This window comes from Garra rufa, chromosome 17 (assembly GCF_049309525.1).
Source record: "Garra rufa chromosome 17, GarRuf1.0, whole genome shotgun sequence".
Classification (NCBI taxonomy): domain Eukaryota; kingdom Metazoa; phylum Chordata; class Actinopteri; order Cypriniformes; family Cyprinidae; genus Garra; species Garra rufa.
Genome location: NC_133377.1, coordinates 25875644 through 25899738, shown reverse-complemented (window position 1 = coordinate 25899738; position 24095 = coordinate 25875644). Strand labels below are relative to the sequence as shown.

The 24095-nt window shown below is 36.9% G+C and overlaps 1 protein-coding gene across 1 annotated transcript in view; it reads left to right on the top strand.

The window, feature by feature from the left end:
- The window catches only part of csmd3b (CUB and Sushi multiple domains 3b), a gene marked incomplete at its 5' end in the record, with an annotated part of 285452 nt that overhangs the window by 159056 nt on the left and 102301 nt on the right, over nucleotides 1-24095 (top strand). The window contains 10 exons of the mRNA XM_073821447.1: nucleotides 187-311; nucleotides 2106-2202; nucleotides 3435-3539; nucleotides 5422-5540; nucleotides 5691-5760; nucleotides 8686-8802; nucleotides 8895-9104; nucleotides 9209-9397; nucleotides 11864-12041; nucleotides 16661-16806. Coding sequence (XP_073677548.1) covers nucleotides 187-311; nucleotides 2106-2202; nucleotides 3435-3539; nucleotides 5422-5540; nucleotides 5691-5760; nucleotides 8686-8802; nucleotides 8895-9104; nucleotides 9209-9397; nucleotides 11864-12041; nucleotides 16661-16806 — 1356 coding nt within the window. The remainder of the gene's footprint in view (nucleotides 1-186; nucleotides 312-2105; nucleotides 2203-3434; nucleotides 3540-5421; nucleotides 5541-5690; nucleotides 5761-8685; nucleotides 8803-8894; nucleotides 9105-9208; nucleotides 9398-11863; nucleotides 12042-16660; nucleotides 16807-24095) is intronic.

Sequence of the window (24095 nt, the reverse complement as noted above, 5' to 3'; positions counted from 1 at the left end):
ACAGTATATTTTTAAAGGCAGAAAGGCATCAAGGCCTAGTCGTGAGTAATCATACGGCAAAGTTAGCTTTGATTATTCATCAAGAGTTGCTTCTCTTTTGTACCTCGGCTGATGAATTCCTTCCATTTAATTGAAAGTTAACGCTTATTGTAACACACTTTCCTGTCATTTGATTCGTCTTCGCAGTGCCTTGTGGAGGGATACTGACGATGCGTAAGGGGACTATTTTGTCCCCGGGTTACCCGGAACCCTACGATAACAACCTCAACTGTGTGTGGAAGGTGTCTGTTCCTGAGGGAGCTGGAATCCAAGTGAGTGGAGGAGCTTGTTTGAAGTTCCTCAAATTAAATGTTTCAGACAAGAAGCGTCAGTGATGGAAAAGTTTAAACTACAATAAAGAGAATTCTTAATGTCTAATTAATTATGCATAAGGCAATGTTTAATTTAGGAATGATGGGGAGTACAGTTTCACAAACTTCACTGCCAGTGTTTCTGCACCTTGCTTATATTGTTTTGTTTTTTTTTTCTGGTTGAAGTATTTTTGTTGATGGCGCATTAAGAGTGTTTATTGAATTCTCACACTGTGTTTACACTGGACTCGAGCGACATGTTACAACTCATCCAAATACAAAAAAAAATCACTCATTATACATTATAATCAGGGAAGCTGTCTGTACTAGAAGCATCTGTTGCAGTGTACCTTGGCTTCTGTTGACAGTCACCCAGTTTCTATTTTTAATGCTGCATAAAAACAATATCCTAAGCGTAAATTGTGTTGCTATTAATATTCTTTAATATATTTTTAAATGACCTTTCACAATTATGAAGCAGTATCTCTGGCCTTCTCATTCTATCCATATGTGTTTCTAGCAATTGTAGCAATTCATGTTGTATCTAAACAGTGGGGTCAGTACATTTTAGGTTCAGTAATAGTAACAGTAAAATTGTGAAATATTATTACAATTTGAAATTGTATCTATTTATTTAATTTATCCCTGTTATGGCAGTGTCACATGATCCTTCAGAAATCATTCTAATATTCTAATTACATGCTCAAGAAACATTTAGTATTTTTATTTACTGTTACATTTACTATTATTACGTTGAAAACAGCTGTCCTGCTTAATATTTTTGTCAAAACTGATCTAAAAATCTTGCCTTTAAAATTTTTAGCGGTGGTTTATGTGTCAATTTGTTTACTTATACGATTACCTGTAAGATTTTATTTTAGATTTACGGTCCCTGTAGCTTTGACTTTAGGTCTGGCGAGACACTGCAGGTGAATAGGGTAGAAAAAAAACGAATAGTTATCACCTTACTTTCCCAGTTTATTGATTACACTGATAATTGCAAAAAAAATGTGTATTACAATTTTTCTAAAATGTTAGGTTTAAATATGCAAATGAGGCATTATATAATGAAATATGCGCTAATTTGCGTATATTTCCAATACAAAAATCTAAACACTGAATGAAGTCAGTTTCAAAATTCTTGTTTAATTTTTTGGACATTAGAGTCAAATGTTTTAACAGGGAATTTTGGGTATCTCATTTTGTCACAGCATAATTCAGAAAAAAAACCTTTTTACAATTTGGGGGGGAATAAAATGTATAAAATCAAGCAAATTATATATGAACAAATCCCTCTGTAAAAACCTTCAGGATATGGACAGGAATAAAAATGTTTGGTGTGTGTAAATGCTACTGAAGTGGAGATTTGTGGCTCAGTGTAGAAGAAAAAACTAATTTTGAGAAAACAACCTTTAAAAATATGTATTGTAATTGAAGTCTATTGACACAAATAGATAAAGTGCAATAAAAAAAGACTTAACAGTGTCTTTTGGATATTTTCTTTCCACTAGTCTAAAAAAAATCAAAAATCTCAAACTTGACAGGTGCATGAGAAAATAGCATTTTTGCCTGCAGTGTCTCCCCTTAATAAATGTTCTGAGATGTTGTTGCTTTCAGTTGCGTCCAGTGTAGATACATTGTCCAAGCTCTGTATATAGTACATCATAGAAAAGGAGCTCAGGACATTAAAAACACTGTCTGTGTTCTTTTGTTCTACCACTTATTACTCATTTACTTACTTTCTTTATAAATCAGATCCAGGTTGTGAGTTTTGCCACGGAACATAACTGGGATTCTCTGGATTTCTATGATGGTGCAGACAACAATGCACCCAGACTAGGCAGCTATTCAGGTGAGAGTTCAACTACTCTTTCCTGTTTTGGTATTGAAATCTCTTGCCTGAACATATATTTCCTTTCACTTTAAAGCAGGTATTCTCAAACTTTTTTTCCCAGCTGTTACCACGTAAGATTTTATATTGTATTTAATTAGCTATTCATAACCCCAGTTTAGGTGTTTAAAAATATGGAATAGAATTAGACTAAGGACTGAACTAGTGTTGCTGTGGATGCAGTTCATTTTTGTAATCATCATGAGGAATGAGGTTGGTACACAGCGTTCCCCTGGACAATGTCATTATTTAGAAATATCTCGCTGCTGAATGCCACTGTTGACCAATTACAATCAAGTATTCCAGGGCACCATATAATAAGCTTGTGTTATTCAAACCTAATTAACATTATAGGAATATTACATTAGGAGTAGTGGAATGCCTCTATCCAAACAAATGATCTTTGCTCTTAGTCTTTACAAGAAATGAATTCAAATGAAAATTCAAATGAGATTCTTCGCCACAACTTGATATCATTAATTGAGTCACACCTTGAAGAAAGTCAGTTGTTTGTAATTTTTGGAGCCAGGAAACTTGGAGGAGGTGCATCATGCTGTTTTTGGCTAGCTAAATAATTGCTATGTCTGGCAGCACATCTAATGGGCACTGCACCTCAGCACTTTATTTGTTTGTAAACAGAGCGGCCAGAGAAAGTGTACTGATGCTAACAGCTTTTCAGTGCTGAGCGTTGATGGCCCAATGGCCTTCTTGTCATCAAGAGACGGTGTACAGTGTTTGGAACAGTGTTTCTAGGCTGTACCCAGAGGATGGGAAAAACTGCTTTATAGTGTCCTGTTGGGAACAGTGACTTTATCCTGCTTTCAGGGACAGTCAAGGTTTTTATGGCTGCGCTGCGGGAGCTGTAATTGAGATGGTTCCAGCAGCTCAGAAGTTGACCTCAGAGTTGAACTGTACCACAGGAAGTATTTAAAACAGTGAGGCCGTGGTGTCACAAGACAAATGTTAACAGGTGTACCAAAATTTTTCATCACAGCATGGACATTTAAGATGTTCCCATTAATAAAAGTCTGATGTGATGTTATGCTTAAACGTCTTTGCTAGGTAATCCACTTTATCTGTTTCTTATTTCAACCCCAGCTAATATGATTTTGACTGTGCAGTAGCAAAGAGTTGCAGCTTTTTATAATCTTCTGCAGTCCATTGCATGAATAACACAGTGTCTCCTTTATCAGGAACCACCATTCCTCAGCTCCTGAATAGCACATCTAACAACCTCTACCTGAACTTTGTGTCAGACATCAGTGTGTCAGCAGCAGGCTTCCATCTGGAATACACAGGTACGACACAACAGCAGAGTGTAACAACATTACTCTATTGATTTCTTTCAAATGACCGGGTCCAACAGGACACTCTGTGTTAAATTAAAGCCTGCATGTACAGCGCCACCCTAGACCTTGACCTCTTAGGAAAGTCTGTTGTTTTTAAATTTTCTGTACAAGTGATGAGTATTGGGCTCACAGATTGATGATATGACAAATGGTCATATAGACAGATGTATGGAGAAATGGCAGATAGACAGGTACAACACATAGACACAATAGAAAGACAGACTCACGGATGGATGAATGGACTCACGGATGGATGAATGGATTCGTTTATCCATTCATCCATCTGTGAGTCTGTCTTTTTATTGTGTCTATCTATTGTGTCTGTCTATCTGTCATTTCATCTGTCTGTCCATCCATCCATCCATTCATCCGAGAGTCTGTCTTTCTATCGGGTCTATCTATTGTACCTGTCTATCTGCCATTTGTCCATTCATCCGTCCATCCATCCATCTGAGAGTCTGTCTTTTTATTGTGTCTATCTATTGTACCTATCTATCTGCAATTTGTCCATCCATCTGTCTATATGACCATTCATCTGTCATATAGACATGGTCATAGAGGCGGATGGATAAATGGCAGATAGACAGGTACAATAGTTAGACAGACTCTCGATGAATGGATGGATGGATGGACAGATGAATGGACAAATGGCAGATAGACAGATACAATAAATAGACCCAATAGAAAGACAGACTCGGATGAATAGATGGATAAACAGATGAATGGACAAATGGCAGATAGACAGGCACAATAGATAGACACAATAAAAATACAGACTCGCGGATGGATGAATGGATGGACGAATGGTCATATAGACGGATGGATAAATGGCAGATAGACAGGTACAATAGATAGACCCAATAGAAAGACAGATTCAGATGAATGGATGGATGGACAGATGAATGGACAAATGGCAGATAGACAGGTACAACAGATAGACACAATAAAAAGACAGACTCTCGGATGGATGGATGGACAATTGGCAGATAGAAAGGCACAATAGATGGACAATAAAAAGACTCACGGACGGATGGATGGATGGATGGAAGGACAAATGGACATATGGACACATGGATGGACAAATGGTAGATAGACAAGCACAATAGACACTATAAAAAGACAAACTCTTGGATGGATGGAAAATGGATGGATGCACAAATGAACAGATAGATGGATAGGTAGACAAATGGCAGATAGACAGGTACAACAGATAGACAGTACAAAGACATGAATGGCTAGAGGGACAAATGAACAAATAGATGGACAAATGAACAGATAGACAGGTATAATAGATAGACACAGTAGAAAGACAGACTCGTGGAGGGAGGAAGGGAGGGAGGGACAAATGAACAGATAGACACAGTAGAAAGACAGACTCATGGATGGATTGATAGATTGATTGATTGATAGGCAGAAGAGGCAGAGACAGATGGATAGATGGATATAACTATAGATAGTAATCAAAGGGGAGAGTGGCAATGGAAAAAAGAGGTGGTTCCAGCCAATAGATATATTTTCATACCAGAATTTGGCCAATTGATCGGTATGGCTGCAGGTGCTGAGCCAGAAAGAGACACCTGTTCCACACAAAACAGAGCCAGATGTCCGCATTTACATCCATGAAATAATTAGACAGAAAACAGTCCTTCTAACCACATGTTTTCAGATATCAGCACACCAAATCCTCACAGGCTTGCTGAAATTCAAATCTATCCTTTTAGGAATTCAGCAACCTGAAATCTTTTCCACGCAGTAGCTGTCAGCGCTATTCTGTGGAGACTTTTTTTCATATATCAGATGATTGCAGCAGTTTTGAACTGTGTGTTTACAGCTATTGGCCTAGATACATGTCCAGAGCCTCAGACTCCAACCTATGGGATTAAAGTAGGGGATCGATACATGGTGGGAGATGTTGTCATGTTCCAATGTGAGCAAGGATATTCTTTACAGGTGAGGCCAATGTGTTGTTTAAAACATACAGTGCATCTGACATATTTTGTGCATTGATCAATTCTCTGTAAACAGTTTCGTCATATATTCCTAGGAGCACAGTGCTGCACTTGTGATTTGAAAATAATGATCTGTTTTGTTTTTGTCTAGGGAAATGCTCATATCACATGCATGCCTGGACCAGTGAGGAGATGGAATTATCCGGTACCTCTTTGCCTCGGTAAGGTCTCATGAAATGGATTGTGAAAGATTGTGTTTCTCAGTTTCATATTCCCTTTCATCAGCAATTGAGTGAGAGGCTCCACGATGGGTTATGTGAGTTTAGACGGTGAAGTTTGATTCATCATCTCCTTCCAAATTCTTCTCCTGTCCCAGCAGGTTTTATTTAATTCCAAACCTAAAATGCAGAGTGCGGCAGAGTTTTCGATCACACTATAGAATATTGTGATGGATTATATGGTGTTTATTTATGGGGCCGTTTTTAAAGTGAAAGCCACCTAGAGCCTTTATGTTTCAATGTTTGGCTTCATTTTTCAACTGTTTTAGCCTCAGCCAAGCTGAAAATCCTGAAATACCCAGCTCAATAATTTACCACCCAGCTGCTCGTACACATTCTGAATGCAAGCGCTCCCACAACTATGACTTTTTTAACACTCCTTTCCGGATGCTTTTTGCTCAACTCAAAGGGCAAAGATATCTCTAAGCTTGAGTTTACATGAGTACTGTTGTTTCGTCCTTGTCAAAACCTTTTTCCAAATGAATGTCAAGCTTTTTTAGCACAGACATGACCAGTGAACCATTTAAAAAACATTTGTTTTTCAACACACTTAAAGGCATAGATCACACAAAAATGAAAATTATCCAATGATTTACTCACCCTCAAGCCATCCTAGATGTATATGACTTTCTGCTTTCAAACAAATACAGTCGGAGTTATATAAAAAAGGTCCTGGCTCTTCCAAGCTTTATAATTGCAATGAATGGGTGTTAAAGGATTAGTTCACTTTTAGAACAAAAATTTACAGATAATGTACTCACCCCCTTGTCATCCAAGATGTTTATGTCTTTCTTTCTTCAGTCGTAAGAAAATTATGTTTTAGGATTTCTCTCCATATAGACTTCTATGGTGCCCCTGAATTTGAACTTCCAAAATACAGCTTCAAATGGCTCCAAACAATCATAGCCGAGGAAAGAAGGGTCTTATCTAGCAAAACGATTTGGTTATTTTCTAAAAAAAAAAAAAAAAAAAATACAACTTATTTTTAACCTCAAATGCTCGTCTTGTCTAGCTCTGTGTGTACTCTGTGTAGAGATTAAAAAGTATATAAATTGTAAATGTTTTTAGCTTCCTCTGCTGGGATCATTTAGAGCCCTTTGAAGCTGCATTTAAACTGCATTTTGGAAGTTTAAACACGGGGGCACCATAGAAGTCCATTATATGGAGAGAAATCCTAAAATGAAGAAAGAAAGACATGAACATCTTGGATGACAAGGAGGTGAGTACAATATCTGTAAATTTGTTCTGAAAGTGAACTATTCCTTCAAGATTTTGAAGCAAAATAAAGTGCATCCATCCATCATAAAAAGTAATCCACACAGCTCTGAGGGGGTTAATACAGGCCTTCTGAAGCAAATAGATGCATTCGCGTAAGAAAAATATCCATATTTAAAACTTTATAAACCATAATCTCTAGCTTCGCTAGCTATTATTCATATTTGTTACAGTTGGATATATGTTACAAGATTTGTTGGTACGTCCGTTTCATCGCAACTTTAAACGTGAAGTGATTTAGATGTCTCTAGTGCCCACAACTTATAATTTTATTATTTTTGATGATTAGCTTTCAAACTGGTTCCCAAGCACATATTGTTCGAACAAACACGGTTGTAGTAGTATGGTTGCATTATTATGCACATTTACAGCTGTAATGAATTTTTATTTTATTTTGGGTAAGCAAGGTGGCCAGGGTATCCCTTAGTACAACTGATCAGTGTTGCAAACCCAAAATATAGTGACTTGAAATTAGAAATGATCAGTTTGGTCAAAGATTTGTACGCACTCTTCTCCATCTGCTCCTTGTGAAACACAAGATGGAGATTTTCTTTGACTGCCAAGCTGATGTGTCAGACATCTCTCTCCCTTTCACTGCATCATCTTGTTTCTAGCATATCCTATGTGGCCAGCATTCTTTCCTACAAGACCAAATTTGTCTTTTTTTTTCTTTTTTTTTTCAAATCAGTCCATCATTGATCAAGGGCACCTTGTTTGTCTTTTATCTTGCTTTGGCTCATGTTTGAGTTGGCTGTCTCTTGACCTGCTTAATTCCCTTTGTCTTCTGTTTGAACGAAGTTGGAAGGAAGTTTCTACTACTGATATATGCAGCAACATTATCCAGCATTATCTCCTGTGCCAAAACTAGACGTCCCATCCATGACTATTAGCTGTGATCTAGATAAAGCTTTTAAAATCACGGCTGTCGGTGCTTTTTTATCATGTTCCTCATTCCTCTAAAAGAGAAAATAGCTTTTTTGTGCCAAGCAAATAGACTGCAGATCAGAATTTATTTTGTTCCAATGCGTTTATAGCTTTAATTTCTGTTTAGTGCTTTTCTGCTCCTCTATTTCACTTCTTCTTGAGCAACAGTTTAATCTAAGAGAAACGTAAAGGACTGAACACAAGGGAGTTGACGTAATGAATGGAGTTTCTGAATGTTACCAAATGTTCAGATTAAAAGACTATTTTAAGGTACATCAGAGAGTCATATTTATTCAAAAGTGCTGTTTGTTTCTTATGGTGGGTAAAAAAAATTAAAGGCTTTGACTCATGACTTTTTTGTGCTATATTCCTGAGAAGAAGTGCATGATGTGCAACACTTTGGCTGTGTATGAAGTAAATCTTTATCTGCATTCTGTAACATAATTTTTGATTACTAATATGCATTGCTAAGAACTTTATTTGTACAAATTTAAAGACAATTTTCTCAATATTTGGATTTTTTTTGCACCCTCAGATTTTCAAATAGTTGTATCTCAGCCAAATATTGTCCTATCCTAACAAAACATACATCAATGGAAAGCTTATTTACATACATACCTGAGAAGGAGTGCATGATGTGTAACACTTTCAGCTTCTTTATATTCACAGCTCAGTGTGGTGGAGCTATGACGGAGGTTAGTGGGGTGATTCTGAGCCCTGGCTTTCCTGGCAACTACCCAAGTGGTCTGGACTGCACCTGGACGGTCACCCTTCCCATTGGCTTCGGTACAAGCATGTCATTAAACTGTGTAGGAATGAGCTACAAAATTTTGTGGCGATCAAGGCTTTTTATCAGTGTCGCTGACGTGTTATTTCAGGCATCCATGTGCAGTTCCTGAACTTCTCCACTGAGGCAATCCACGACTATCTGGAGATCCGAAGCGGGCCTAGTGAGACCGGTAAAGTGATTGACAGGTTCAGTGGGCCCCAGGTTCCTGAGTCGCTCTTCAGCACAACCCATGAAACCAGCTTCTTTTTCCACAGCGACTATTCCCAAAATAAATATGGATTTCATATTACATATCAAGGTAAGACTTCAGACATTTCCCTAAAGCCATAGGGGCGTCTTATTATTGAGTTATTTACAGCGGCCTTTTGCATTCATCTTTCTCATTTGTTTGTATTTCCTCAGCCTATCAGCTGCAGAGCTGTCCTGACCCCCGACCTTTCAGAAACGGCATTGTAATAGGCAGTGATTTTAGCGTGGGCATGACGGTATCTTTCGAGTGCTTACCCGGTTACTCGCTCCTCGGCGAGACTTCTCTAACATGTCTCCATGGAATCAGCAGGAACTGGAATAACCCTATACCACGCTGCGAAGGTAGATTTTTACTCTTCTCCTCAATATAAATTCTTCATACACCACCTTTATTCGCTTTTGAAATTGGATGACCTCAGTGTTTCATGCATGCAGCTGCTCACTGTAAGTTATTATAAAGTGTCATCACTTGCTTACAGCTGATAACATTATACGCAAGCTCAAGGGTGAGATTTATTGCCTTATCTCAACAATATTACTAGATAATGTCTTATGTTAAACAGCGCCACGCATCTTTATGGTGAGAGCAAATTCTCAATGGCTCACTGATCAACATTATTTCCTGGAGCACAATGAGGTGATATCCTAGCAGAGCGTTCATGGCTGTGAGATGAACTTTAAGAGATAAAACCTGTAAAGATGCACTAGGTCGTTTTGTTCTTGTTTCACCAGCATCCGTTCATTTCCATAAGTCAATATGAAGTCGCCTTGGACTGTATAGGCTACTGACATCTATTGGCTGAGGTTGGAACTGGTTGATTTGTTCTGAAATGTCCACAAAGTGCGACAGAATTTTTGAATTCAAAATAAAGCAATTGTTTCCAAGTAGATTCCAAATGTTTATAAAATGTAGTTAATAATCTTGGCATGTTTTGAAGGAAGATGTTTTTGTGCACAAGTAAGTAGAAATATTTGCCTACGTGTATTTTACAGGAACAATTTTAAACATGAAAGATGTCGCTTCCATGAATATTTTTTGATGATGCCATGAATCAGAGATTTAATTTGATTTGTTGAAATGGACAATATTTCATTGCCTTCACTCTGAAAACCTCTACGCTTCCCCAAAAAACTTTGTGTTTGCTCTTAAAACTGCTGTGGTTCCCCAAGAAAGTTTTGCATTCTCCCAAGAGACATTGCATTCGGTCTTAAAACTTTTGCGCAGAGGTGGGACCAAGTCATTGTTTTGCCAGTCACAAGTAAGTCTCGAGTCTTTGCATTCAAGTCTCGAGTCAAGTCCCAAATCAAGACGAGCAAGTCCAAGTCGAGTTGTCCAAGTCCTCAACTTTAAGCTTCAAGTCATTAATGCTGTTTGCCCAAATTAGTGTCTCTGTATTAATTACTACAGTAAATTTAAAGTCAGTAATAGTCTGTAGTAGGCATAATTATAAAATATATAATAATTAGTGGTGTTTCATTGAGGAATTAATTATTTTTTGTGAACAATTATAGGCCTAATTGAATAAATCATTTATTTTACATCCAAATCAAATATTTAATAACTTGGTCATTCGTAATACAAATGTTCATGTATCACCACCTACTGAAATAGACATAGGTTTACTGACATGATTGTTGGGTATTATTGACAGTATTTACAAAACATTTATTGTACTTGATATGTTGATACAGAACGTGACCGTCGGCCCCAGAGGGTTAATTATTGGGCAAAGAGATACATAAAATGAAGCGAAAAAGTAAATATATAACAATAGTTATACATAATGTTAAAAGAAACCATCAGTGCATGGGTTCAAAAGACGAACTGGATGATGAGTTTTCTTATAGCTCTATATTATTTTAAGTGTTTTTTTTTTTTTTTTAAGTTCCTACAAGCGCTCACTTAGCGAGTCCCTCTCTGGCTCAGCGCCAAAAGCTGCGCTAATCTTAACAGTGTGATCATACGCTTCAGTAACCAGCCTATATTGATCAGAACTCTGTTTTTTTTCCAAGTCAAGTCTTGAGTCATTGCTGTCAAAGTCTTCTTTGATTATGTCAAGTCAAGTCACAAGTCATCAAATTTGGGACTCGGGACAAGTCAAGTCTCGAGTCATGTGTCTGCTGTTGCGTTCCCCCAAGAAACTTTGCATTCATTCTTAAAACTTTTGCATTCCTCAAGAAATTTCAAATTCACACTTAAAACTGTTTTATGTTCGCACAAACTTATGCATTCCTCCAAGAAACTTTGCATTTACTCTTAAAAGCGTTTGCATTTTTTTCCTTTTGTTCCACTAAGAAACTTAATTAATGAATCGGAATCTAATGCCACATTAATGAAATTTGTCATTAATTACTCATCCTCATGTCATTCCAAACCAAAGACCTTCATTCATCTTCAAAACACAAATTAAGATATTTTTGATTAAATCCGAGAACTTTCTGAACCTACTTAAACAGCAACAAAATTAACAGAGAGAATACTTTTTGTGCGCAAAGAAAACAAAAAGAATAACTTTATTCAACAATTTCTTCTATTTTATCGATGTCCTTACTACCTTTCTAAGCCTTGGACGTGTTAGTTGCGTTGCTGTCTATGTAGGGTCAAAAAGCTCTTGGATTTCATCAAAAATATCTTAATATATGTTTCCGAAGGTCTTACAGGTTTAATTAATGATGTAATTTTTTATTTTCAGGTGAACTATCAAATTTTTTAATGACTTAATTTTTTGTGCAACAGAATTGCAAAATTCTTTGCAGAAATTTTATTCAGATGTTGTTAACATTACTTTTTTTCCTGCCCCTCAAAAGCCCTGTGTGGTGGAAACATCACCTCCATGAACGGCACCATCTTCTCACCCGGTCACCCAGCTGAATACCCCAACTTCCAGGACTGTCTGTGGAGTGTCCGTGTGCCGCCTGGAAACGGCATCTACATCAACTTTACTGTCCTCAGCACTGAACCCATCTATGACTTCATCACTGTGTGGTAAACTCTCATAGGAATCTTTTTTATATGTCATGATATCCTTATTAGGAATCAGTTAATATTCAGCAATGTATAATAAATAATAATAGCACTAAAGACATAAGAGAGATGGGACTGCGTATGCAGATAAATGAGCCACAAGAACTGAGAGTCTTTTGTGACCACACTCCAAACGTCCTTGAACGTAAGACACTCACTCTTGTGTGCAAAACAGCCTGCGGTCCTCTGAAAAGCCTCAAAGCACACTTGCTCGTGTCTGTAGAAGGAAATCATCCTTTAAATCTCCCCAAAACACTTTTAGGACTAACTGCCACCTCATTTGCTTGGTTAGGCATCACAGTATCTCTCCATTTGAAAAGTAGTTATATAAATTGCCTTTGCACAGTTCCTCAAGTCAGAAGACAATTCTCAGGATTAAATTCAGTTTCGCTTCTGGGTTCCCTAATGTGGCGGTGTCTTGTTACTAAAAGGCAAACTTCACACTTGCTTTGTTTGACTTTGTCTGGTGTTGGATGACACTACCCAGAGGTGCCACTAAATTGCATATTAGGTAAATATTTACTTCTGTGTTTAGACACAGAGTTAATATTTCAATGTAGATTTAATAAAAAGAGGTTTAGTTTGGTTTTCCATTAGTATGTGTTTACAATTTATTTCCATGTACACTGCCCTTTAAAAGTTTGGGATCAGTAAGATTTTTTAATGCGTTTCAAAGAAGTCTCTTATGCTCGTCAAAGTTGCATTTATTTGTAATATTATTGCAATTTTAAATTAAAAGAAATCTGTTTTAATATACTTTAAAATATTATTTATTTCTGTGATGCAAAGCTAAATTTTCATCGGCTATTACTTCAGTCTTCAGTGTCACATGATCCTTCAGAAATCATTCTTATATACTGATTTATTGCATTTAATATCAATGTTGGAAACAGTCGTGCTGCTTAATATTTTTTTGCAGTATTTAATCAAAATAGAACTCTTTTCTAACAATCTAAATCTTTACTTTCAATTTTTATCAATTTAACACATTCTTGCCAAATAAAAGTATTAATTTCTTTTAAACATTTTTTTTTTTTAATTACTGACCCCAAGCTATGAATGGTAGTATATATTGTTACAAAACATTTCTATCTTAAATAAATGCTGTTCTTTTTAACATTGTATTTATCAAAGAATCCTGAAAGAAAAGTATCACAGGTTCCAAAAAAATATTAAGCAGCACGACTGTTTCCAACATTAATAATAATTAATAATTAATTAATAATCCTGTGACATTGAAAATGTAGCTTTCTATCACAGAAATAAATTATATTTTAAAGTGTATTAAAATAGAAAACCACTATTTTAAATTAAAATAATAATTTCTGTATTTTTAATCAAATAAATACAGCCTTGATGAGCAGAAAACACTTACAAATTTTACTGATCCCAAACTTTTGAACGGCAGTGTAAAGTATACTTGTTTATTTAATTAAATTTTTTATTATTATATTATACACAAAAAATGTAAACTTCACTTTAAATCTGCCTTAATTATCACATTCAAAAGTTTGCATATGCTTTGTGGGCATAAATGACTTTTTGCAGCTTTTTCTAATAGTTATGCATAATTTCCCCTCTGAGCTTTGTTTCTTTAACCTTTCAGGAAAGATTTTTTGCTAATTGGGTATACTTCATTTTATTTGCTTTCTGTAGCTACTGGTTTTGCTCTCCTCATGGAAATTAAGCCCATTTGCTTTGGTGTTTTAGACTCCAAAGGGAGTGTGTCTTCAAACAAGACGAACTACCTCTAGAGGTTTGGTAGGCTTAATATAAGGAATAATTAAACAACAATACAGATTTTATACTTAAAGCTCTTTGAGGGAAAACTTGCTAAGTGCAGCTTCCAGGCTCTCGATTGAAGCTATATTTGTAACACAGCATGCAACTTTTGAAGTTATTGGCATATATCTTATTGATAGATTTTGAAAGACGGAGTCACAGATAACAGCAGGGTTTAGTCAGAGTTTATGTCCTTATAGAGTCAATTTAGGCCAGTTGGTTGTTTGGAAGAGCAGAGAGTTTTGACTAATTGTCCTTCACATCGTTGTGACACTCAGTTGCGGGGGAGATGGAATAATGCATTGAACGAAACCCAGGATAAATCCAGTAATTAATGTCAGCTGTTCACTTCTCATATCAGAGGTCCCTTTTGTTTAAGAAAAATTCTAGAGGGTACTTTTATTTATTAATGGATTCTGCATACCCCACACTCACCGTTGTTTTAAATAATGCATTTTTACCACAGATAGAGATTACATTATTGTTGCATTTTGCTTACTTTTTTACATTTATGTTGCATGTTGCAGTGCTTCAGTCAAAAATAACCTGCCTGACAACATGCTCTACTAAAATTCATGAACAAATTCGCAAACACGCTTCTGTATTTCCCTCTCCATCGGTTCCTCAGTGTACTGCTCCTAGTGACCATCTCATGCATCATAGGTGACCTAGATAAAACAGTGTCTTCTGGTTCATTAGTCCAGCTATCGTTCATGTACAGAACGCAGACTTTATGCATTTCTGCAAGGCTGGCCTAATGTAAAGACAGCAGCAGATAAGGCAGGAAGAGAGCTTAATAAACTCTAAGACACAGAGAAATGACTGCCTGTTTTGGAGATGCACTTCTCACTTTTTCTTGCAGTCAATAATAGGGGAAATATTGCTGTCTCTGCTTAAAGTCCCATTTCAGATAATATGGCTCATAAAAGCAGCCTTCAGCGATGTACCGCAGCAGAGATCAGTCTTAAACTATGAAGCACGTAGTTTATTTACTCTCAGCGTAATTTCAAAGTCGTTATTTTCACTGGGCCACTAGGTTAAAGTCCCGTTTCAGTGACTTAAGGTTCATAAAAGCAACTTTAAATGATAAAGTGCAGTGAAGATGAGTCTTAAAATGTTTAATTTATTTACTCTGTGTAACTGCAAATTCTAGGGTGTTTCAGACCACGACAAAAAAAATGTGCATTTGCTGTATGTGTTGTTTTAGCACCTATGCAGAAAGTATTTGATTTTATGCCCACTTACCAAAGCTATTTCTATCCTTTGTTCATCATTTAATGAATTACTGCATGCTGCGATGTTCAAGAGAGAAACTTGTAACAAATTCTCTTTTTACCACCCGCAATAATAGTGCAATGTTATCTGCGCCAGGTAAACCATTTTGTAAAGTAGGCGGAATGTAAAATGAGCTTATTTTTTCTTGAATAGAGATGAAAAGATTGACGGCGACTAAATTTGAAGAGATAGTTCAGCCAAAAATGAAAATGCTGTCATTAATTACTCACTCTCATGTCGTTCCAAACCCGTAGGACCTTCGTTCATCTGCGGAAAACAAATTAAGATGAAATCTGAGAGCTAACCCTGCATAGACAGCAACGCAACTGAAATGTTTCCAGGGCCAAAAAAGATAGTAAGGACATTGTTAAAATAGTCCATGTGACATCAATGGTTCAACCGTAATTTTACAAAGCTATGAGAGTACTTTTTGTGTGCAAAGAAAACAAAAATAATGACTTTATTCAACAATTCTTTTCCTCCAAGTCAAGTTATTTTGTTTTCTTTGTGCACAAAAAGCTTCGTAGCTTCGTAAAATTATGTTTGAACAACTGATGTCACGTGAACTGTTTTATCGATGTCCTTAGTATGTTTCTGGGCCTGGGAACATTTTAGTTACATTGCTGGATGTGGAGGGTCAAAAAGCTCTCGGATTTCATCAAAAATATCTTGATTTGTTTTCTGAATATAGACGAAGGTCTTAAGGGTTCGGAACTCCATGAGGGTGAGTAATTAATGACAAAATTTTAATTTTTGCTTGAACCCTAAATACTCAGGCTCTGTTTAGTGTGGATTGCAGGTGTTCTTTGCGCTAAGAAAAAAATATTATTTAGAAAGCCTTTTCCTTACTTAAAGGAGTAGTTCACTTTCAGAACAAAAATTTACAGATAATGTACTCACCCCCTTGTCATCCAAAATGTTCATGTCTCTCTTTCTTCAGTCGTAAAGAAATTGTTTTTTGAGGAAAACATTTCATGAATTCTCTCCATGTAATGGACTTCTATGGTGCCCCCGAGTTTGAACTTCCAAAATGCAGTTTAAATGCAGCTTCAAAGGGCTCTGAATGATCCCAGCCAAGGAAGAAGGGTCTGTTATTTTCTAAAAAAAAAAAAAAAAAAAATGTACATTTTATATTTTTTTAATCTCTATACACAGAGCTAGACAAGAAGAGAAGCATTTGAGGTTAAAAAGTATATAAATTGTAATTTCTTTTAGAAAATAACCAATCGTTTTGCTAGATAAGACCCTTCTTTCCTCGGCTTTGAGCACATAGGGGGCACCATAGAAGTCCATTATATGGAGAGAAATCCTGAAAAATTTTCCTCAAAAAACATTATTTCCTTACGACTGAAGAAAGAAAGACATGAACATCTTGGATGACAAGGGGGTGAGTACATTATCTGTAAATTTTTGTTCTGAAAGCGAACTACTCCTTTAAGTTGACTTAGGCCTGTGTAATAACCAATAAGCTGTAGCTGTGGATAAATTGTAAGTCTTAATCTCTCCATTTCTGTTTTTTGCAGGGATGGTCCTGACCAGAGTTCGCCCCAGATCGGTCAATTCAGTGGTAACACAGCCCTGGAGTCTGTCTACAGCACGTCCAATCAGATCCTCATCAAGTTCCACAGCGATTTCAGTGGAAGTGGTTTCTTTGTGCTTAGTTACCATGGTAAGATGCTCCTCACACTACAAGTCCCATTCATAGACATGTTTTAGCAGTTTATCCAATCCCTGACTCACTACTATTTGTTTTTAACAACAAAAATTGCAATTAAGCAGTTGACCAAACTACCTCTGTGAGAGACTAAATGACTTACACTTTTATCCGCTCTAAGAAGTTTTAATTGAGGGCAAGTTATGTATTCAGACTTTGTAGCCTTGTGTATATATAAGCCACATGAACATAACTGCACATATGTGTAAATAATTTCTTAGGGTTGTTTAATTTTAACCTTGGAAGTAAATAGTGTAAGATGCTTTTCAAGAACCTTGATGCTTTCAAGAAAGGTTTTAATCTGTAAACAAAAACTGGTCAAAATTGATTCAGTAAATATCTGTCATTACTGTGTCATTTCAATCCCCACCAGGCTTTTAAAGTGGCTTGCATATACACTGATCATATTGACTTGAGTCAGGCTGCTGCCTAGTATTTATAGTTTGTTACATGCTTTCATATTGATCCTCGGCCCATGTCAGCTGTCACTCTGGGCTTAATGATCCTGAGATGCATTGAAAGAAAATGACCATTTCAGACTTTGATTCATGCCAACAATCACAAGGTTATGTATAGAGTTTTCTGATTAGTCTGGTTTGTATATTTCCATTCAATTTCTCGAAATTCTTTATTAAATGGATTGTCTTAAAAATTAATATTATTTTATTTACTCATCCTTATGTCAGTGTTGGGTAGGTTACTTTGGAAATGTGATAGGTTACCGATTACAAGTTACCCTATAGTTAAACTGTAATAAGTGATGTGACTATTTCAATTAATTAATGAAACTGATTACATTTGATTACTTTTTAATTACTTTTCTAAATTTCTAACAACTGTTAATCATTTTCAAATATTTCAAGCAGGCAGGGTTAACCTTACAGTCGAATTCAACACTGATTACTATCAGACTTTCAAAATCCTTCGTCACTTGAATTAAGATTTGAATAATTTAATTTTAATGTACAGCCACCACAAAATCATAACAAAAAATAGTTTAATAGCCATGATACTGTTTTTCAAATCTTTGCACAGCTATGACAGGAAACACTGGCATCTAACAATGCCTTGGATAAAACCCAACTTGGTCTCAATGCGAAAACCTACCTCTGGGGACTTTTTGAAAGACGCAAAATTTGTACAAGCTTGTTATATTTGGAAAGCGAAACATACAGAGCCCAAATTCTTAACTTTGTACGAAAGCGATTACAAGTCCTCGCTGTTTTCCTGCCTCTAGTGTCTATTTCTGTTGGAAACTGCAGTGATATGTACTTATTGGTACATATTTCGCATCTTGCGAAAAAGTTCCCAGAGGTATGTTTTGTCATGAGACCAGGTAGATAAAAACAGTTCATCTTAAAAAATAAAGCATATACCTGTACATAAACCCAAATATGAAATAACTAGAGGTGGGCCGTTATCGGCGTTAACGTGCTGCGTTAACGTGAGACTCTTATCGGGCGATAAAAAAAATATCGCCGTTAATCTATTCTCAAAGTTGGGTTGGGAGCTGGATCTAAACTACGTAAGCTGTGATGACCTTCACCTTGATAGTTTAGCGCGGATGTCTACCTAGCCGAATTGAGTGTATGATGATCCTGATCCGTACGGACCAAACCGGTTCGGCACGCATGTGATTCGCGGATTAACTGTTAAATTTAACCATCATAGAGTAAAAGTTTATAATTGGCACATGTTTTGTCTTGCCAATTTACCAATTCAAACAATTTAAAAAGGGAACACGCACGCCGACGCACACACCTGAAGAGAGCACGCGCACAGAGAGAGAGAGAGAGAGAGAGAGAGAGAGAGAGAGAGAGAGGCGCGATTCACACAGATTGATTCCTCTTTAACTTTTTTTTGAACGGAAACACACATACAAAGTCATGTCTTAATACCCGTTTTGGTGTTCTGGTAAACACAGTCGTTATGTCTTCAGTGAACCGAAACAGCTGAGAAAGAGATGCGTGCCAGCCAGTATTCGGTTCGTGCATTATGCCTTAAAGAGACAGCATCCTATAAATACCTGCAGTGAGAAGCACTAGTTATTTTACAATTAATTATTAAATTTCCGCACCTGAATTCTAGGGTTATTGATTTTATTAGTAACTTTATGTTGTATTCATTTACACTTGATATTTGTGTAATTGTTCTTGTTTTGTTACTGACTTTATTAGTTCAACTAGTAGTGTTTGCTGTGGATTAGAAGTAGCCTACTTAAAGTAAGCATTCAGTAATTAGTAAAAAAACAAACTTTTTTGTTTTGTTTTGTTTGTTTTTTGCTGATCCGAAAAATGATCCGATTTGTGACTCCAAATCCATGATGTGATCCGAATCGTGAGTTTTGTGATCCGTTGCACCACTAATATCCATGCCCTTGCGCATCTGTGTATTAATCTGCAACGCGCACGTCACGCAGCCTTTTACTCAGAAGTAGGCTACATGCAGTGTGGGAATAGTTGGTTACACAAGTTTGTATAGTTAATTGTGTTGTAAATGGAATTGTCAAGCAGTTTGTGATGCATTTTGAAAACAGGAGATGGGCCCCTGGTCTAATGCGCCACCTGGCCCGTTCTCGAAGACTTACTTTTAGTCATTATTTGGTTAGCACACATTCTGAATGCCTTCAGCAGAATTCAAATTAGCCATTTTAATCTAGATTAATCTAGATTAATTCCAAAATTAATCTAGATTAATCTAGATTAAAAAAATTAATCTATGCCCACCTCTAGAAATAACACAGTTATGGTATAAGCATGTGTCCTATTCTTTTCATATCAGAGGTCCTTCAGATTTTAGAGCAGTCAATGTAAAAGATAACTTGATCTGGAAAGCATCTTCTATGTACAAACATCTGACAGACGTCTGTAAGATGTCAGTTTTACATACATTCTAAATCATAAACATCTTAAAGGAACACTTTTTTTGGAAATAGGCTCATTCTCCAACTCCCCCCGAGTTAATAAGTTGAGTTTTACCGTTTTGAAATCCATTCAGCCGTTCTCCTGTTCTGGCGATATCACTTTTAGCATAGCTTAGCATAGATCATTGAATCCTATTAGACCAATAGCATCGCGTTCAAAAATGACCAATGAGTTTCGATATTTGTCCTATTTAAAACTTGACTCTTCTGTAGTTATATCATGTACTAAGACCGATGGAAATGCAAAGCTGCGAGTTTCTAGGCTGATAAGATTAGGAACTACACTTCCATTCCGGCGTAATAGTCAAGGAAGTTTGCTGCCGTAATATGGCCGGAGCAGGGGGAGTATTATCAGAAATGAGTTCCCAGCTAGTTTAGCATTTGCACATGTGCTGTGTGGTATTACTGCTCCTGCATGAAGTTTGCTGCCGTAATATGGCTGAAGCAGGAGCAGTAATACCACACAGCACATGTGCAAATGCTAAACTAGCTGGGAACTCATTTCTGATAATACTCCCCCTGCTCCGGCCATATTACGGCAGCAAACTTCCTTGACTATTACGCCGGAATGGAAGTGTAGTCTAGAAACTCGCAGCTTTGCATTTCCATCGGTCTTAGTACATGATATAACTACAGAAGAGTCAAGTTTTAAATACAACAAATATGGAAACTCGTTGGTCATTTTTGAACATGATGCTATTGGTCTAATAGGATTCAATGATCTATGCTAAGCTATGCTAAAAGTGATATCGCCAGAACAGGAGAACGGCTGAATGGATTTCAAAACGGTAAAAAAACAAATTATTAACTCGGGGGGAGTTGGAGAATGAGCCTATTTCCAAAAAAAGTGGAGTGTTCCTTTAAAGACATCAAATAGACGTCTATTTGACATCTGATAGGAAACGTCCTATTGATGAATTGCAGATGAGCAAACAATCTAAAAGAAATATGTCTTGCAGATGTAAATGGAGACGTCAAATAGATGTGTGCTATCAGGGCTGTTACACTCTTTTTTATTTTTTTTCTAAGATTTATTTTTGGCATTTTTTGCCTTTTATTGAGATAGGACAGATCAGAAGTGACAGGAAACTAAGTGGGAGAAAGACGGGGGGCGGGATCGGGAAAGGTCCTCGAGCCGGGACCCGAACACGGGACGCCCGGAGTGCAACGGCGCTGTATGTCGGCGCGCTGCCCACAAGGCTATCGGCACCGACAGGGCTGTTACACTCTTAAAAATAAAGATGCTTCACAATGCCATAGAAGAACCTTTTTTGTCTAAATGGTTCCATAAAGAACCTTTAACATCTGAAGAATCTTTCTGTTTCACAAAAGGTTTTTTGTGCGAAAGAGGGTTCTTCAGATTATAAAAAGGTAAGAAAGAGATGGTTCTTTAAAGAACCTTTGACTGAATAGTTCTTTGTAAAACCAAAAAGGGTTCCTCTAAGGCATTGCTTGAAGAACCCTTTAAAGCACCTTTATTTTTAAGAGTGTACATGTAACTAGTTACTCCCCAACACTGGCTGTGGAACACAAAAGGAAAGATTTTGAAGCATATGAGAGCTTTGTATGAGGAAAAGTATGAAATTTAAGAAATTTAAATTTGGTCACCATTCACTTTCATTGTGTGGCAAAGAGCAGCAACACATTCTCCTTCAAATAAAACCTTTTTAGTTCCTCCAAATGTATTTTCAGGTATAGAAAGACATGACGGTAAGAAAATGATCCCAAAATTATGGTTCTGCTATACTTTAAACTCTTTATAAATGTTTAATGTTGTGTGTTAGCAGATGTGAATTAGAAAGCACTTTTGTTGTGAGATTTTATGCTCCAGACCATATTGTTTTATCACTGTGAGTTCAGTTTCTTCACCCGTCTTTCGTGGATTGCATTGCTGATGACAAATTTTCCATCTGCAGATATTTTAGACTGTGATGTGCATACATAAAGAGAAAGGATCGTCTATATTTACTCAGATTCGCCCTGGGAATACCCTGTTCCATCATAATGAGTTTAGCTTTGATTCCATTTGATTCTGAGTAAATGGGACACTGAGCCTGAAAGACAACTTTATTTCCACCAACTGCTTTGATATGAATTAGTAAAAATTACCATCCATTAAACTGAAATATTCATCTAGTATTTAGTATGTTATCTATTCATATTAGGGCTCTGTCGGGTCTGCCAATCTGCTCTCTGATGTCGCGTCCTCTAGTGTTTTAAAGCCAATCTAGCCAAAGCAGCTTAGACAGGAATCTATGGAATATGATTATGAGCTCGGAATGGGCTCTCAAATGCAAAGATCATGCCCTCCAAATTCACTCAGGTTTATTAGCGAGGCTTTACTCAATATTCCGTCCAGACACCAAGGACATCAAAGAGGCATCTCTGAGTTAGACAAGCGCCAAGTAGCCCATTTTAACGACTTAATTCCGAAGTCTCATTCTAATGGCTCTCAGAAAGACACACACACACTCGCAAACTATCCGTTTCCGCCTCCCCGATCCATGATTCATCAAAGGAAAACTCCAGACAACAAAAAGAAGGTTTGTAATTGCATAAATTTGGTGTGTGTGTGGGTTTTTAAATCACAACCCTCTGTTGTTTTTCCTTCCTTTTTCACACCCACTTGAAAAGCCTCTTTTAGGGAAGTGTAGTGTCTTCAGCCACATGGCTGCTGATCAGAGCGTCCACCCTCATCTCTCCGGGCTGCCCCTTTTGTTGCTGTTCCATTTTGGCCACGCACCCCAAAACACAACAGGAAACCCATCAGGAAGCAAGCTGAGAAGGAGCCACATGCTAAGTGGGCTTCAATAGTTAATTAGTGCGCTTCCAACTCAGCCTTTTGAAACCTCAACTTGGCAAGAGAAGACAAAGCCAAAGTCTTCCATCTCATGATGGAAGACTCAGCTCATGATGTCCTCAAAGCGAAGAGCTCAAAGGTTTCTGATATCCATCTACAATTACAGCTTCATGTCAAACTTCGATTCAGCTCAACTGTTTCGAGGTCCTGACGCGTTTGCAGTTTTCATTAACAGCAGAATAATTAACTCGCCAATTACGCCGTGCAAGGCTACTCGGTAATTATCATCAACACTCGTGGATATCTATACGCTGCACAGGAAAGGGCCGCAGTGCTGTTATGCTCTCACAACAAATGCATTACTCATGCAATCCGTAGCCAGATAAATGTTCAGTTAATTCCTTCTCTTCTTAAGTGATTCGCTCATTATGCGAGTTGTTTTGTTCTTGGCGTTTGCAACGACTGTGACACGCTCACTTGCTAGCGCATGCATCCGCTGTTGGTGATGTAAGCGATTGATAAGGCCCTGCGCTAACTTCGCAGAGCGGCTCTTGGCGCAGTGATAGTCACCCTTCCATGCGCCTCAGTGTCACCCTACTTAATCACATCATTATTTGTCACGGCAGGTTCCTCTGTCATTAGTACTGACTAGATGCCAACACAACTGTGCCGAACGTCACACTGCGACGGGGCGTTTTATCAAAGGAGGCGAAAGAATTAAATGAGAAAATAATGGGCTGTACGAAAATAAAATGAGAAGTATTACAAAATATGACATTTAATATTATTTGCATCAATACTTGTCTGTTCAAAAGTGATGCCAGGGGGGCAGCAAATACTTTGCTTTCATGAAAAAACGGTGTAAATATGAGGGGTAAAAAAAGTCAGATGAGGAGGCAGTGCTTTCATGTCACTGTGATTGGTTTATGACAATGTGTTTGACATGAAAAGGTACATGCAAAATCTGAATAGGGAAATTGCCCTCACATTTTACTTTTTTAGAAATAACTTTGTACAGAATACATTGATTAAAAATTTATAAATGCTTATTAAAAAAATGTTTTGCATTATATACACTACCAGTCAAAAGTTTGGACACACTTCCCCATTCTCTTTAATTGGGAAGTGTGTCCAAACTTTTGACTGGTAGTGTATATGTATATATACACACAAACACTGCCGTGCAAAAGTTTGGGATCAGTAAGATTTTTAATGGTTTTTAAAGACGTTTCTTATGCTTATCAAGGCTGCATTTATTTATTCAAAAATACAGAATGAACTGTAATATAGTGAAATATTATTTCGATTTAAAATAACAGTTTTCTATGTGAATTTTTTTTTTTTTTTTATTTAATTTATTCCTGTGATACATAGCTACATTTTCAGCATCATTACTCCAGTCTTCAGTGTCACATGTTTCTTCAGAATTCATTCTAATATGCTGATTTATTATCAATGTTGAAAACAGTTGTGTTGCTTAATATTTTTTTGGAACCTGTGATACTTTTTTCAAGATTCTTT